General features: G+C 41.4%; 1 protein-coding gene across 2 annotated transcripts in view; it reads right to left on the bottom strand.

The window, feature by feature from the left end:
- The window catches only part of KLHL29 (kelch like family member 29), a 406,051-nt gene that overhangs the window by 234,826 nt on the left and 153,031 nt on the right, over positions 1-18,194 (bottom strand). For both annotated transcript variants that reach the window (XM_069850743.1, XM_069850744.1), the window contains exon 3: positions 16,290-16,595. In XM_069850743.1, coding sequence (XP_069706844.1) covers positions 16,290-16,550 — 261 coding nt within the window. In that variant the 5' untranslated portion in view covers positions 16,551-16,595. The remainder of the gene's footprint in view (positions 1-16,289; positions 16,596-18,194) is intronic.

Here is an 18,194-nt window from a genome sequence, read left to right as displayed (position 1 = left end):
GGTTGGGTTTTGGTTTTTTTTCAAGGGGGTGGACCTAGACAAAAAGAAAAACTCCCCCCAACCCAAGTCCCACAATACTTTGATCACGTTAAACGTTCAGGGAGGCAGCAGATAACATAATCACAACGCACACAGCAGGTGCCTCAGTGAAGAATGGGTACACGTCTCTTAAAAGGTTATTACAGCAAATTTAAGCAAACCAATTGCACTGAGGCCAGACAGCAGCTAAACAGAGGTTTTCAGGACTTCTCTTCTGATCACCACGGTTCATTCCAACTGTCTCAATTCGATCTGACAATCAAAAAGACAAATGATATGAAGAAAGATATTTGAAAAAGGTGGAATGGGAGCTTATTTAGATTTGCTTCCTGCAATTGGATTTCTTTCTTTTTTTCTTTCTCCACGCAGTCTTGCTCTTGTAAAAGGGTTTCAGCAGCACTGTGCACATTTACACACTGCACCATCTATGTACTTTTATTCTGTCCAGGAACGCTCACCTCCAAAGGAAAAGTGAACAGCCAGGGCACTAAACACAATGAAGCAGAAACACAAAGAGAAAAGGGCTGAGCAACAGAAGCTCATTTTCAAGGCACTGAACAACTACCTGGTGCTAATAGCGTTACATTTGACTGAACCTGACTGGCACAACACTCCACTATTAACCCCTAAGCTGTTCCTCAAATAGACTCGTAAGCTGCTTCTCTACAAAGGTATGATAGATCTCACAGATTTTATGGTTGATGGGAGAAGAAAGGGAGTCACCAGAGCTCTTCAAGAAGGGACACCACAGGTGAGATACACCAGGCTTTGTTTCTGTAGACTCTTCTGAGGGCAAGTATACAAATATAACCTATGCTCATGGATTTCTGTCCAGGTGCCATCATAAATGGACCAGTGAGACCTCATCTTGAGTTCTGTTTTCAGTTCTAGAGTTCTCTGCACAAGAAGGACATGGGTCTTTAAAGTGAGTCCAGAGGAGGTCATGAAGATGATCAGGGGACTGGGGAACCTCCCATAAGAGGACAGGCTGAAAGAGCTGGGTATGTTCAACCTAGAGAAGGGAAGGCTCCAGGGAAATCTTGGAGCAGCATTCAGGTACTTAAAGGGGGCTACAGGAAAGCTGGGGAGAGGCTCTTTATCAGGGAGTGCAGGGACAGGATGAGGAGTAATGGTTTAGGCTGAAAGAGGAGAGATTTACATTAGATATTAGGAAGAAATTTTTTTCCTATGAGGGTGGTGAGGCACTGATTGGCTGCCCAGAGAAGCTGTGGACACCTCATCCCTCAGGGTGTTCAAGGCCAGGCTGGATGACGCTTTGAGCAGCCTGGCCCACTGGAAGGTGTCCCTGCCCATGGCAGGGGGGATGAAACTAAATGATCTTCAAGGTCCCTTCCAAGCTGAACCATACTATGATTCTATGATCCTGCAATACATAATTCAGATAAACTATCTGATTCTGAGAAGCCTCCAAAATTGTCAGCACTGACTGAAAATAAAGGCCAAATCCACTCAACAAGGAAAAACACAAATTAACTGTGCTGCTTTAACTTCGTTTGCATGGGCTGTGGCATGTGTAAGAGGGTGCATGTGGTCTGTGGAGCCACTTGTGGGAACACTAATTTTAGTTTATACGATGACTAAAATGCTGAAGGTAAAGCAAAACCTCAGGCCTCCTTTCTTGCTGTACTAGGAGGATGCAACATCAAGGCAGTTTGGAGCTCTTCACTCATGTAATCAGGCAACTTCTGTTATAAAATAAAATGCATTCATAATGTATCTCCAAAAAACCCAAGATGCATACATAATTGTACCTCAGGCAGCTGGAAATGGAAGCATGCTGATGAAAACAGGGCAGGACAAAAGGATATAACCATACTCTTGGAATTTCCCCAGTCCTGGCAACTATCACAAGTTTAATGGGCCTTCATTGGCAGAAAGCGTTATTATTTTCTTCTCAGTGCAGTGCTGAGAAAGGAAGAGAATAGACATTCTACTAAGTGAAAAATCAATTCTGTAGGTAGTGAGAGGTGTTTCTACTTCAACACTTAATGGCTAAAATGATCTTTCATACCAGCTGTATGCCAACATCCATCCAATATATAACACAAGCTCTTATTTCCAGATCCAATAGAAAAGATAAAGATCATTCCCTGGCACCAGGAACATCTGCAGAAGTTATCCTTCACTCCAATACAGGAACTGAATTTGCCAGCAATTGATGGCCCACGTGCAATTCCATGACAATGATTTCTGAATAACAGCTGAAACAACCCTCTAGAACACACACTTATAGACACCTTTAGACTATGTATTTCTATTAATAATGGGAAACCGAGTTCACAAACTATTTTAGTCACTGTGACAAGTACAACAAGGACAGACCATACCACCATAGTGCATAAGTATGCCAGGTGAAGGAATAGACAGAGTGGTGGTATGCTCATGCTCCTTATTGTTCAGATACGACTCAGTCAAGTAAGAAACTGTAGAGCCAAGTAAAACCAGTTTCTCTTGCCTCAAACACAAAGCCATCACAGTAGCTAGGAAAATAAACAGGGCCAGGACCTGTTATATGGCTCTGAGGCCAAATGATACGGCCTGGCCATATTCACAGGATTATATACTTTTACCCTCCAAAACAAGGTGGCTATATCCGAACTGCCAACCGGGAACAGCTGCTGGCCCTCGCTAATCCCCAAGCCATGCCTAGGAATTGTTTATGACAGCACTAGCAGGTCCTGGCCAAATGCAAGGCAAAGCCTGTGCTAACAATTTAATGGTATAGATGGTCAAGTTCCAGCTCTTGGGGCTGTGCCCTGGCACCGCTTAATCTATGAGCATAGACCCAGCCAAATGCAGTTGTATTGTGAGCAGAGCTGGCTGGAAAACAGATCCAAAAAAAGAAATAAGAGTATCTGACCAAATTTATAATCTCCATGCATTTTCATGATTCTCTTCCTTATTATTCTGGGTTTTTTTTCTTAAGTTTTTCCAGACAGCCTTATTTTCACAGAGGTGTTCTATCTGCCAAAACAATAGGAAGTCAAAACAGTTCTGGTAAACGTTGAGTGTTTTTCATTTCTTACCAATGATTCAGTGGTAGTTTCCAGCAACCTATGGCATTTCCAGCCTAGGCAGATTCACTGTGGGAAGTGTCAGAAGAGTTTAAATCAAGTGTCTGATGGAAAATGAGGGAGAAGGACAAAGACGTCGAGAGTGAAGTAGAACGGCAAAAAGACACACGAATGAAAGCTTGGATTGGTTCACAAACTTTGCAGCATTAAGTTTTGTTTAATCTCTTATTTCAAAGAACTGGATGCAAAAAGACTTCTCTGCTGAACAACTGCTGCATTCGCCTTCTCTCTCTCTCAGTCTGGTTTTGAACCATTTTTGCTCCCTAACAAAAGAATAATCCCAAAAGATTTTGCTGCAGAGCAAATCTGCTTCATTGCCAGTGGGTCACAAGGCTAGATAAGCAAGACTGGCTTTGCAGACTTATTGCCCAGGTCAAGGTAACTTCCACAACTGTCTCTGCATGACAGGTGCCAACTCTCTATTCTCGGAAAGAAACCTTTTAAGACAGTCTAGACTGACTTTTTTCAAAGATTCCTCTCCATAGGCTTCCACTACCCGAAAACGACCAGACTGGTCTCTCTCGAAGGGGATCTTGAAAGCCACCGGGTATATCCCCTGCTCAAGGCAGGCTAGCACTACACTGGATTGCCTGGGGCTCTGTCCACTTGACTTTTGGATAACTTCAGGGCACTCAACAACATCTCTGGGCTCCTGTGCCAGTGTTTGGCCACTTGCAGTGTGAGCACTTTTTTCTTTCTAACAAGGATTTCCTTTGCTGGCTTTTGGGTGCACTGCCCGTTGTCTTTCCACTGTTCACCTTGAGAAGGCTCTGGCAGTGTCTTCTTCAAAAGCACCTACTAGAGAGCTGAAGAGAGCAATCACATCCCCCCTCAGCTTTCTCTTCTCCAGGCTGAGCAAATCCAACTTTCAGCCTCTCCACCATAGACTTCACCCAACTACTGTATGGGACAACCACTCAGCACAACCTGAGGAGCAACATGGCCCACAGGGAACAGAAGAGGAACACAAACTGAAGTGGTCAGTTTGAGTCTGTCTGGAGGAGCTTACAGGTGTCTTGCTCTGCTCTTTTACTTCTCATTATTTTAAAAGGATCCTCTCTCACTCCACTCAATTCACTGCATCAAAGAGTATGTTCCAGTCTTTATAGAGTACTGATGCTGTCCCTTTACAAAGCAACCAGTGATAGGAACAGTGGCAACACAGAGAATTTAGGTATCATCCTCATAGCATGAAGATGAATCTATTGGAAGACTTGGAATTGCTGTGCAATCCATAGCTTAGATGACATCTAAAAAAAAAATCGAAATAGCATTATCCTGCTCTGCTCCAGAGCTACATGTTAGTTACTGTAAAGTAGTTCAGATTTCTAAGCAGACAGAGAAAACAAGGTAGATGGCAGCTGCTCTACATGGCAAAAAAAGGTATGTGATCCGTATGTTCAAAACCTGAATACACGTGCATTTCCTAATCAAAGCAGCACATCTGAGATAAATATGCACATGCATAAAGACCTGAAAAGTCACACTTCGGTCACAGCAAAACTATCAGAAGAATTATCATGAGCAGTGGAAAAGAATGTTTATGAAATGAAGTTTAAAACTTCATGAGCAAGAATGGAATTAATACATTCAAATTTTCCTTCATAATCCAGCTTGAAGAACCTTGCAAAGATAAATGTTAGACCTTTAAAAGCAGGGATGATAAAGATAATTAATGGAAGCTTAGAAAGATAATAATGTCTCAAATCCATGTGGGGTATAACTATTGCTCAGCTTTTGAGGAAAAGGAAGATAAATTATTCAGTCTTACTCCAGCCCAGCATGAGGCAGAAATTCTAAAGGAAACAAGCTGTTCAAAAACAAAAATCTGATGACTATGCCAAGATAGGAGTTAGGCTCAGAAGACCTAAAATAAATCCAAAGTTCTCGTCTTTACTGGCCAATGAGAATTCTAGGTATTGTTCTAAAGCAAAATGACAACTTCTCTGCCTTATGAAGTATCTTTAAGCAGCAATTCAATTCTAGGATGATGTCATGATTATATCACAGAATGCTTTTTGTTGGAAAAGACCTCTTCAGGTCACTTGGTCCACTGCTCCTCAGAATAAGCAAACTTTGATGTTAGATCATTGTTAGATCATCGTTCCCCTGGTCATGTCCAGCTGAGCTTGCAGTGTTTCCAGTTGTGGAGATGTTGCAGCTGTTCTGGGCCATTGCTCCTGTTTTGGATGTCACATTAAGATTTTCTTTTTTTTTTTTTTTCTCTTTCTTCTTACAGGTAATCAGAATTTCTCTTGCTACAATTTGTTGTCATTGCTGCTTCTCCTTTCAAAGGACACCTCTGAGAAGAATCTGGCTTTCTTTGCATTGACCCAGTTATACAGGTGTAAATAGGTAAAAAACTCACACTGAGCCTTCCCTTCCACACATTCAACAGCTCTCAGTTTTTCCTTCTCAGGCAGGTCCTCCTCAACTAATCTGATCTCCTACTATGACAAGGCAACCCACTTAGTGGATGAGGAAAAGCCTATGGGTGCTGTCTACCTAACCTTCAGAAATTTCCCACAGCATTTTCCTGGGGAAACTGGCTGCAAATGTCCTGGACAGGCACATTCTCTGCTGGGTAATAAAACTGGCTGGATGGTCGGGCCCAAAGAATGGTGGTAAATGGAGTTAGATCTAGTTGGCAGCTGGTCACAAGTGGCGTTCCCCAGATCTCAGTATTGGGGCTGGTTCCATTCAATATTTTTATCAATGATCTGGATGAGGGGATTGAGTGCTCCCTCAGTAAGTTTGCAGACGACACCAAGTTAGGCAGGAATGTTGATCTGTTTGAGGGAGAAAAGGCTCTACAGAGGGATCTGGATAAGCTGGGTGGATGGGCTGAGGCCAATTCTATGAGGTTCAACACAGCCAAGTGCCAAGTCCTGCACTTGGGCCACAACAGCCCCATGCAATGCTCCACGCTTGGGGAAGAGTGGCTGCAAAGCTTCCCAGCAGAAAAGGACCTAGGGGTGTTGGTTGACAGCCGACTGAATATAAGCCAGCAGTGGCCCAGGTGGCCAAGAAGGCCAGTAGCATCTTGGCTTGGATCAGAAATAGTGTGTCCAGCAGGACCAGGGAAGCGATCAACCCCATGTTCTCGGCACTGGTGAGGTCGCACCTCGAATCCTGTGTTCAGTTCTCGGCCCTCGCTACGAGAAAGGCCTTGAGGTGCTGGAGTGTGTCCAGAGAAGGGCAACGAAGCTGGTGAAAAATCTGGAGCACAAGCCTTATGGGAAGTGGCTGAGACCTGTCTCCTCTGGAGAAAAGAAGGCTGATGGGAGACTTCATTGCTTTCTACAGCTACTTGAAAGGAGATTTGTAGCAAGGTGGGTGTAGGTCTCTTCTTGCAAGTAACAAGTGACAGGATGAGACGAAATGGCCTCAAGTTGTGCCAGAGGAGGTTTACAGAATCACAGAATCACAGAACAACCAGTGGAAGAGACCCACCGGATCATCGAGTCCAACCGTTCCCATCAAAAAAAAATTTAGATTGGATATTAGGAAATAATTACTTCACCAAAATGGTTTAGTGATGGTCTTGGTAGTGTTAGGTTCACAGTTGGACTCAACTATCTTACAGGTCTTTTCCAACTCAAATGATTCTATGATTCTGTGAAGAACAGCAAACACTATTTTACTGAAGGTTGATGAGGACTAGCAGAGGTTGTCCAGAGAGGCTGTGGAGTCTCACTCCTTGGAGATACTGAAAAAACATCTGGACATGGTCCTGGACAGGGCAATTGTGTCTATGTGGCCCTGACTGAGCAGGGGAGCTGGACCAGATGACCTCCAAGATCCCTTCCAACCTCAACCGTACAGTGATTCCCCCTGTTCCTACAAACCTCCTTTGTTTACTTGAGCTTGCTCAGGATTTCCATGTTCAGGCAAGATGAATTACCTCAGTGGTTTTGAATGCATGGACTTTGCATAAAACTTTATGTTCATGTGGGATAAAAGGATAACTTTAATTATATATAATATTGTAATATAAAGAATATATAACCTTAAACTTTCAAATTACACAGGCAAAAAAGCTTCCCTTTCTTGACACGTTTGTGCAACCACTTAGCAGTTGTAAATATTCACATACTTCTCAGTGCTTTGTTTCAGGATTACCATAAAAGACCTGGGATCATAAACAGTAAGAAATAATGATATAATATGAAGAATTTATTACCAGTTATTATTCATTATTTATACAGTGGGTGCATATCGCTTTACACACAAACACCACTTTACAGACAGCATATATTTCTCTGCAGAACTTCTACCAGCTTTGATTTCCAAAGTGAACCAGTTTGGTGATGCTAAATTTTTGTGGGTAACAACCACACATATTTCAGCTTGACAGGAGCGGAGAACAACCGAAAACAGAAAAGGGAGGCCGACTTCTGGGAGAATTCGGAATAGTCAGTTCCTCCAAGCTGAAGTAAAATGTGGATTTTGTTTGCTGAAAAATTTCTATTTCATCCAAGAACAGAGTATCTGTTCAGCAGTTAACCATCATTTGGACTTTTAGCAATGCTTCAGATTCCAAGAGAAAACCCAACAAAATAACTCGGTTACCTGAAGCTTTATAATTTTCTACAGGCTACTTCAAAAAGTAATGGCTGATTATAAATTTTCATTAGAGCTGCTTCTAGAGAGCAAAACCGGAGTCAGGAAAAAGTGTGAGGAATTCCTTGCCTGGCCTCCCTCAATGTACTCTCACAGGCTGACAATAAGCCTGTGTTTTGCCCACTCACAAGATAATGAGTCACTGTATTTCCATTTATGCAGAAGATATTGCACCTTGAGTTCATTGTTCAGATGGGACGGAGCCCAGTTCAGCATCGCTGATGCAACGTGACTCCTGGCATTACTTTCCATGGCATCGACAGAACAATCCTGTCACAACAGCCCAGGCTGCCTACATTTCATGCCATCAAGTCACAAGATCTTAAAGGCCTGGACAACTTTTTCAAGAGGGTTTTCAGGACTGAAGACAGGGCAGTGGTGCTGCTTTAATGTCAATCTGGAGTGTCAGCTCTTGGCACATCAGAGCTTCCCAGTATGCCCAGAGAACATCAGCTCATGCCCAGCATTTGCAGGTGCAACGTTTAGCAGCACAAGGAGCCAGACTGTAATGTACTTTTTATCACTCTCAGGGTCAAATTTGGTTTTATACTATCAGCTTGATAGAAAACTGCTGTATCGAGCAGGAATTCAAGGCCCACCAGAATCGCAGGGAGAAGTGAAGCTTGTCTCATTTCTTTCTTGCTTTTTATTCATTTGCTTCATTTATTTTGCAAGCAACTTCTGAATTGAAAACCGCAAATCAATCAGCAATCCTAGGAAACCAATGCTATCAAGAAAATACTACCTGTTTGGCAGGCAACTTACTTTCCTTCTCATATGCATTAAAATTGTGATTTAAAAAAATGATCATTGTTTTCCTATTACTTATAACAAAAATTATGGTATGGACACAACCTACCCAACCGTTTCTGCAGCCTTCTATAAACTGCATAGAGGCTCATCTGTACCCAACATACACCTTAATCTACTCATCCCCTCCCTCAATGATTCCTCTGATATTACCTTCTTCATGCAACATCAAAACCAGAAATTACAGTTTAAGAAAGATCAGCTTTCTTGAAAATATTTTCTAGGGCCTATCTGGTACAGTTACACATTGACAGTAAAAATAACAGGAAACCGCCACGTGATTCCTTGCAAAATTCTTTTTGTAGTTAGGTTTGATGGTGACAATCGATTCCTAAATGACAGCAACCAACCTAAGGAGTTTATGCGTCTAGAACTCAGATAACCTGCCCTTCTTTAGGAGGGCATAAAATCATAGAATAATAGAAGACATCAAACCATAAAATCATAGAATGGGTAGGGATGGAAGGAACCTGAAAGATCATCTAGTTCCAAACCCCTGCCATAAGCAGGGACACCTTCCACTAGAAGGCAAGGAATAGGCAAGGAATCTCTCTGGCAGGTTTTTTTTAGCCTGACAAGAGGCTGGGACAAATTTTCTAATGAAACACCCATGGCTCCTGAATGGCAGAAGTATATATTCTGCTGCATTTTTTACGGATAATCTGCACCTGACTTGAAAATGAAGTAACAATGAGCAATAACTCAGAAAATAAGAAGAACTTTAAATAGATTCAAAGAATCAAGCACTTGAATCCTGGCCAACACACATTTTGTTTAGGTTACTGTTATTACTGATATTTATCCCTTTTGGAAGTCAAGACATTTTTTGATCAACGTGCCAAAGCCTAGAAATACTCTTTTTCTTTATCCAAAGCTGTCATGTTTGTGACCTTGTAAGTACTCGGCTATGTCAATTAGTGCTTCAAAAATGCTGCCTTTCATCTTCAAATGGAACTGGGCCTAGAAACTGGCCAGATCTCTTCGCTCTTTCAACAGATGATAAACACATTGCAAGTCAAAAAAATCCAAGCAGTTTTTTATGACTATAAAGATAAATTAGCATGTGAGGGCTTTCAGGCCAATATCAGTCCAACAAAATATCTGCAAAAGTTGACAAACTAAATCCACATTTTGTACGTTCCAACTTCTACACTATTAAAAATAGGTAAAAATCTATCCGAGAATAAATAAAAAAAATAAGATGATAAGAGGAAGTGACAGATTATCAGCACAATATAAGCCCTAGAGACTAGGGCCACAAATTATTAAGAACAGCCTTCTTTAGAGGAGCCTGAAAAATGCCCAAGGTGTCACTCCAGTTTATTCAAAGCTAAAAATTGGTTCCTCTACTTCAAGGCCTTCAACACGTCAGTTTTCGAACCCAACACTGATGTCACTTGTGTCCCTTGGTAGCATGATTACCTCCCAGGATTTGTAACTTTTTCCTTGTAGCTTATTATGGGTACTTCAGCAGAAGTCATTCCTGTGTTCAATTTACAGAAATTTGTCAATTTGTAACATGCAAAAAGAATGAAAGTCTTTTGGGAGTCAATGATCAGATCCCTGTGCTTCCTCCTCTCATTCCTGGTACAAGCTCTGACCATTGCTCAAATGCAACCCTCAAAATTTTTTGAGGATACCAGGAGGAGACTGTAAGCTGCATTCCAGTAAGATGGTGTGTCACCCCAAAAGGTAAATTGTGCAAAGCTTATCGAACTTTCAAACTTACAGAATCAGTAAAACGAGACTTGGGTGCCAGGGAAAACCTATCCTCGTCTTCTGTTAGAAACCACTCACTGTTATGTACTCTGGGCATTGCTCTGATTTCCTACACATTCATGTTACAGTTTGCCATAATTAGAGGTTCATATTCAACAAAAGTCTCTGCATAGGTGGGAACAGGCTTGCATCTCATTTACCAATGAAACTAGACGTTACTCTATTTCAGAAACTGATGCATAGATAAAAATACGCTCCTGAAAAAAAAATCAGTTGCACTCTTTGACATCCAACGACTGATGCCTCTCTTACCGTCACAGTAATTTGCCAAAAGAATCAGGAGGATCTCTAACACAGCTTCTGCCATTATTGCACTTGGGTTGGACTGCTACATCACATCCCGATCAAAGAATTGACATGCTACAATCTGAAATGGTGACAAAAATATGCCAGCTATCAATACAAACCCTCAGGGGAGTGGCAGAGTAGCTTTGCACTGAGGAGCTAGAAGAGCAAATCCTATATACTTCATCACTGCATGTTTTGAATGTTTTTCTAGCAACTGTTGTATTCCAATATTTATAATCTCTCTCTTTATGCAAGCCGCTTATGTTTTATAATAAAAAGAGTACATAAATTTCAGTTACCGTTGCAGAGCAAATTGTTGTAAGTAATTAGTCATGTACAACATAAGGCGCAACTCGAAAAACAATTCATGTTTATTTTTCCTCTGCTTAATCAATATTTTAAATATTTGTGGAAGCCATACAACCAGCTTAGCAAATCATCACCTCAGAAGCAAGAGGAAGAGAACAGACAACAGAAATTCTGCAATGTACAGCAAATCATCTGCATATGACAGACTGATGTAGAGGGAATTACATTTTTTTGGACTGTAAAGGAAACATACAATGTTTTACCTATGTGCCGTTTTAATCTTATTACTTTTTACCATGCATTCCTCAGCCATACTGACTTGCTTTTCCTTTAATGTAAAAATTTTCTTCCCTCCTCACACTTTTTTTGATGCTATTTAGTTGCAGTGTTGCATGGAGACAGACAGTGGGGGTGATTTTTTCCCCTGCAATCCTTGCCTGACTTTCCAGAGAGGTTAACAAACGCTTTACCATCTCTGTGCTCTCTCCCACATCATAACTGTGGGTAACCACAGCGGGATAAAAACTACAGTAGCAACAAGACACACACGTCTTAAATGCTATGCAAGTACTGTACATACAGGAGGCCAGGATCACATCTCAGTTATGCTATTTAAAGACTTAAACCTGTACAGTTATCCCTGAGCTCAACTAGAAAAAATCTTATCAAAACTGAAGCCTGGCGTTTTTATAAAATTTGTCATAGGTTTAACCTTGAGAATAACAAATCATTAAGGGTGTGGGAGCTTAAGAATCAATTTATGTTTCAAGCAAAGGGGTTTTAAAATTAAGGTTGGAAAAAGAATTAGATCTTGCTGGTGTTGCACCAATTCTGTTGATGTATCAATCTTTTCAGGCATTTAAAAATAATATAGAGATGATAAAAGCAAATGTTCTATAACCAAAAAAATCTCTTGATAATAAAATTTCAAATTACAGCCCATGACAACACTTCTAAATTGAAGCTGTGATACAGGAGCTTTGATGGAGAAAATTGTACAAGTAACTCGCAAAGTAATTCGGAAAAGCAACAAAGAATGAAGGTGCTGCTGAGATGAACAGAAAACATAGCTGGGATGGTGTGCAGCATCCTTAAATGAATTTTAGACTGCTTTGTTGCCAATATCTTAAGCAGTGTTGCGGACTTATATGGATTTCTTTGATAGCTTCCTACTATCAACAAATAGCTTCACTGTGAGAAAAAAATCCCAAACCCCACCCCACACATACAAACCCAAAGCTGAGCTCAATCATCATACATGAGTGGGCTCAGAGTATGACAAATTGATCCAAATGCAGCAGTCTAATGGCAGGAATTGCACTCTCCTATCGACTACCTCAGGTATTCAAGGAGTTGAAGAAGTTATCTCTAGTGAAAGCCTCATTCCTTCAAACTACGCTGACTCTGGGTGCCCGACGCTTTGGATACAGCACCAGAGTGAAAAGGCCAAACTGAGTAAAAGAGCTGGAACTTTCTCATAGCAGCACAGAATGAGTAGAAAAAACAGTAATCGCTACCTCTGAGTGCCTCAGTTTCCCTGTTGGTATACAGGCAGTGTAAAATCGAACTATTTCTTATAGGCTGTTCCGGTTTGAAAAGCTTTCTGATATTGTCTGGCAGCCTCCAATGAAATGGGCAGGAACAGTGCTCAAGAAAATACAGCTTTTTATTTAAATAACTCAGACCAAACATCCGTAACCACTTAACAGTGGCAGATCCACTAAGTGTGATTTGTACCAAAGCATCTGTGGTAAGAAGGCTACAGGTACGCTTTGAGAATAAATTTCAAAGGTCTGCAAAGTATAATTAGTTCTAGTGTTCTCCCACACATTAATAATTAGTAATAAAATCCTTGTAAAGTCCTCCACAGAAAGACGTAAAACGCAATTCCAGAAGCATAAAAGCACAGACTAAACTCGCCTCATAGTTGGTGTTATATATCTTAAGCTTCCCTCTGAAGATAACTTCACCCCTCTTCAACATACAATTTCACCAATTTTTTCTCTCCCTTCCAATGCTTCCTCCATTCACATCATATAACTCCAGGTGAAATTCTTAATCTTGTATTTACAAAATAGAATCAGAGAATTATTTGGGTTGGAAGCAACCTCATCCCAGCCCCCTGTCATGGGCAGGGACACCTTCCACTAGGTCAGGCTGTTCAAAGTCTCATCCAGCCTGGCCTTGAACATCTCCAGGAATGAGGCATCCATGACTTATCTGGGCAAGCGGTTCCAGTGCCTCACTACCCTCACAGTGAAGAATTTCTTCCTTATATCTAATCTAAATTTACCCTCTTTCAGTTTAAAGCCATTACCCTTTGTCCTATCACTACACGCCCTTGTAAAAAGCCCCCATCCAGCTTTTGAGAAGATTATGGCTCTGTTTGATAACATGCAACGGGGGATGATGGTATGTGTATGTATTTTTAATAACTACTGACTTAAAATTTTGGTGAAAAAATATGGAGCAGTTATTAGCTGTGCAGGCAAGGGAACAGAGGAAGGGATTATTTTTATGGCCATGCAAGGGAATTGTGAGTCTGATACTGAAAGGATGCCTATGGTTTGGTACTTAAGATTTTAAAAGTTAAATGAAGAAGGGAGCGGATGCAGAAGTTACACAATTATTTGGAGGCTACTAAATCTGGAAAACAGCAGGAAACCAGAGGAGCTCAAAAGTTTGAAGGCAGACTAAATGGTTTATAAAAAAATATTGAAACAAACTTTTAACTGGTAGGATAATTAATTAGTAGGAACACAAAATGAAGGGAGATGGACGATCGACCTCTGTGCTTTAAGGTAGAATCATAGAATCACAGAATGATGTGGGTTGGAAGGGACCTTAAGAAGGGACCTTAAGTGCCCCTGCCATGGGCAGGGACACTTTCCACTAGATCAGGTTGCTCAAAGCCTCATCCAACCTGGCCTTGACCTGATCTTCAAACAAGCTGAGGAAGATAAGCTGAAGTTAAAACTGGTAACTAGACAACACAGAGTCCTTTCTGTCCTCAGCCTGGAGGAACATTGCTGGTTGTACCAATATCCTTGAGACAGGGATAACCAAGTTTTCAGTTTTCTTGCTCTGCAACACCATGATACTTTATTCATCGTGTCACTTCTTGTGTGGGGCATTGCCTTGCTGCTGACATCTGCAGTAACGCTGGGGAAGGCTCAGACTGCAGAAGGGCAGCTAAGCAATCAAATATCCCGCTCCCGACCACAAAACAGAACTAAGAAATTCAGCTTAAGATGACACCAGTCCCCCATGAGCTCGTACCCATAAACACGCTCACAAAAAAGCTGCAGAGTGTAGACTGTGAACTCTCCACAGCTCAAGGCAACTCGGCACATTCCTGTTTTTTAAAATAAACCAAACAACCGCGTTATTCTTCTGACTTGCATTCACCTCATTATACAGATTTAATTTTTTATGCCTAACCACAAGCTGGATTCTACAAGGGAAAGGCACGGGCTGGTAACATCGCTAACCACAAGTCTAGATCTGCTGTGTGTGAAGGAGAGAGAGAGAGACTCAGGCAGGGTGAACATAAGTATGTATGAGCACCTGATGTTTTTTTCTGACACCGTTCCACATCATTAGTTGGAAACTTGCTAGGCACCATACCCTTACATCTCTGTTCATCCTACTCACTGCACTGCTTTTTCAAAGTTTTTTTCCTCTTTAGTACGTGCAGTTTTGAATGTTTAGAGCTGTTTAGCTGATTCTCAGCAGAAGAGGCTGGTGCAAAGACTATGCATTTTTACACATTTATTTTATGGGAGATTACACAGCTGATTAACAGTTCTCAGAATAAAAAGTGTCCCATGTTACCTCCACTCTTGCCTATTTATTGCTTTTGATCTATTCACGCCAAAACATTCTTACTAATGAAAGTCATCAGAAAATTGTCTAATAAGGTAATTTAGAAGACAGTTCACATTGAGTATATGATCAAAAGGCTCTTTACTTGCTGTTCCTGCCGCCTCTCCCCCAATAAACACATGGTTTACTGGCACTGCAATGCTTCAGAATGGTTTTGAACATCTGGGAAAAGGGCTGATCAGCTCCAGACAATCGTTGGACTCTAAGCAGACCCAGGAACAAAGGTCATGATAAATGAAATGACTGCTTTGGCTCCAAAATTGCCTCAATCTTCTCCAGACAGGGCACGATTGAAATGCATCTATCTGTGGATAGCATCTGGAGAACTCTAAATATGTTTTGATCAGAATCTGATTGGTTTCTTTCAAATGAAAATAATTTGAAGATGCCATGGAATATTTTTAAAACCAATCACACTGTAAACTTTGGCCTAATGTTTCCTTCTGCAGCACTGACCTTGTTTTTCTACTGTGTGAAAAAAAATCAATATAATAATGGTACTGCAGTAAAATTTTAGCTTGCTCTTGGCTTACTTTAAATAACTTTATTGTCTCCTTTCCTTCTGTCTATGTCTGCCGTATTTGGCACTTGCAGTTATTAAAATGAAACCAAGTTGAAAGAAAATGTTAAATATCATAAAAAGAAAACCAGCAGTGCTTCTGGCTCGCTTTGCTAATGCTGTGGTCACCTTTACAATTTGCCAGGGTTTTCTATTCCCCAGCTGTTCTACCTGAATTTGCATGCAGAAAGAAACTCCAACTTTCTATTAGAAAAACAACTTGCACTTTGCAGATTTAAAAGGGCTAAATGTTTTAAAAAGAAGGAAAAGTCACCTTCTTCCCTCCAATTTAATAGCAGAACAAAAAAGCCCAGTGGTTTACTAGTGATTTCAATTCTTTACTGCTTAACATTTTCTTACTCCTTATTGTGCCTTTCTGCACAAATGAGAGAGCCTGGTTATTGCAGTCCCAGAGTTACACTCCTATCTGCACTAAAAATGGGACTTTAGGATCCTTAAATACAAACTAAAGAGAAGAAAAACCACCATCCAGCCAAAATCATCCCCTTCTGTCACTTTCCACTCCTTCTAGGTGAAAACCACATCCGTTTGTTCTCAACCACAGCTCTGCCTTGGTTAACAGAGAAGAACATTCCCAAAAGCAAAAGTGGGAATTACACATTCCAGGGAAAGCAATAGAAAGCCCAAACGCAGGCACTGCTGAAAGGAAAGAAGCATTTGCTCTGCTTGGGTTTCTCAGGAGGGTGGAAACCCTCAGTCTTGGAGCAAGAAAGACCTACTCTGTTGTAGGCACAACACACACAAGAATAAAAAAATGACACCGACTGCCTGTAGAAAATTTTTTTTCTCCTCTTCGAGGAAACACGGATTTTGCGAAGGGACAGATGAAGCTCCATCCCTAACATCCCATAAACCCCAGGAAAAAAAAGCTAAATTCTTACTTTGGTAGTTGAAGCTGGAGAAGAGTTGGCCACCAGGCTCGTGATCACATCAGTGTTGACGGTGGTGCAGGCGGCGGTGGCTGGGGTGGGGAGCCGGGAGGGGACAATGGGCAGGGGCAGAAGCCCCGGGCGGTTGTTGCTGTTGGTGCTCACGGCGCTGCTGCAGTTGGTGCTGCTGACGTGGTTGCCATTGGCGCTCCAGTCCCGGCGATCCCACCCGGCCCGATAATCTCTTTCAAACCGGCTGTGGTGCCGTGACATCTCGATGGAGGGCAGCTTCTTCTCAAAGGGAACTCGAGAGCTTGCCTGCAAGATTAAAAGCAGAGAGGTGTTAGGAATAAGGTCCCAGCACAGTGATTGTACCCCATAATCATCAGGGCAAGTCCCTGACATGCCTTCAGTGCCTTAGAGAGCACTGTTTCTCCCTTTTTCCCAGCTAAACATCAGGAGGGAGAGAGTGGTGTTGTAGTAAATGCTAATTTAGAACACAAATGAGAGAGTTTGGACAACTACAAGCATGCAGTAGAGAGACCAATCCCTCAGACCTAAGGAAACACCATCTGCCCAATGTCTCCAGCAGAATAACAAGCAACAGTACAGAAATCATGAAAAGCTGAGTTATAAGACAATCATCAGCCAGATCTTCTGATAGCAGGAAAATGTTTCCAACAGCCCTGTCTTGCAGTTCTCTCAGTAGCCCTCAAATGCTTTCTCTAGCTCTTTTCTGCATCTAATGCATGACCAAATATTAATCCTAAAGATCAGCGGGAGGAAAAAATCTATCTACAAAATCTATCCATTGCATCTCTGTTTTCAAAACCAAATATTGTTTTATGCAGCCCCCTCCTCTCCTTTCACTAGACCTCCTCACTGGAAGCTCCTGCGGGAACGCTCCAGCCCTGTGACACCCGAGCTCTCCACAGCACGGCTGCTCTCCAGGGTTGGCCAACATGTCTTTGTCTTCTCCTGTGCTTTGGGCTAAACTTAAAACACTTAATATACCTAGGACGATCAAATGACCAGGCTGTTTTGTACGATCAGCCTGTCCTTATCATTACTTACCACTTCAGTCTTTGTTATCCATAGATTTTATCTGCCAGGAGCAAGACCTCTGAACACAACGATGGGAGCTGAGACTCCCAACATCTAATCCTAGTTCTGATAATTACATGTTACGTAGCCTAGAGCAGTTACTTAAATCTTCCTGCCAAGGTCTCCTAACCTGCAGAATGGTGGCAATAATGCTATTTTCCCAGCTGAGTTCAGAGTAAGTGAAAGTTTACAGCATTTGGAATTGAAGAGCAGCATAAATAAATGCTAAATATATTTATTCCCATAAATAAATAATGAGTATCTAGGTCACTGTGGCATCTGATTTATTTTATTTGCATCACACGACCCAGTAAGTTCTTTGCAACAGTAACATTAGGTCAGTTGAAGCAATTTTGTTTCATAAATTCTTAGATACAAAAATGGATATTGGAAACATCTGCTCATAATGGCTGAGGAGGGAGCTGGAACCCAATTGACCCAGAAACTTAAAACCAAGAAACTACTTAAGAGAGCTGTAACTTAAAAGTTGTATAAACCAGTGAACTCATCAACAGTGTTAGTTATTCAACTGGTAGGAATTAAAAAGAAAAGGCAAACAAATCCAACTATTATGACTAAATAATTAAAGGTTCACCTTGTTCATCATACAGCTACTAGCTTGAGATGAAGAAAACTCTTGCTCAGCTAAAAATTCAGTTATATAAGTGTTTATTAAAAAAAACAAAACTTCCCTTCTACAATCATTACCTTCAGCAAACAGCTGAACCACATCTCTCAAGAAGCTGCATTTGTGATGGTTATGTTGCTTCTCTGCAGGAGCGATCACCTCCAGCGAGAGCATATATTGAGTGC

Source organism: Phaenicophaeus curvirostris, chromosome 2 (assembly GCF_032191515.1).
Source record: "Phaenicophaeus curvirostris isolate KB17595 chromosome 2, BPBGC_Pcur_1.0, whole genome shotgun sequence".
In the NCBI taxonomy this organism is placed as follows: Eukaryota; Metazoa; Chordata; class Aves; order Cuculiformes; family Cuculidae; genus Phaenicophaeus; species Phaenicophaeus curvirostris.
The sequence above is the reverse complement of the archived record's forward strand: the minus strand, read 5'-3'. Positions and strand labels throughout refer to the sequence as shown.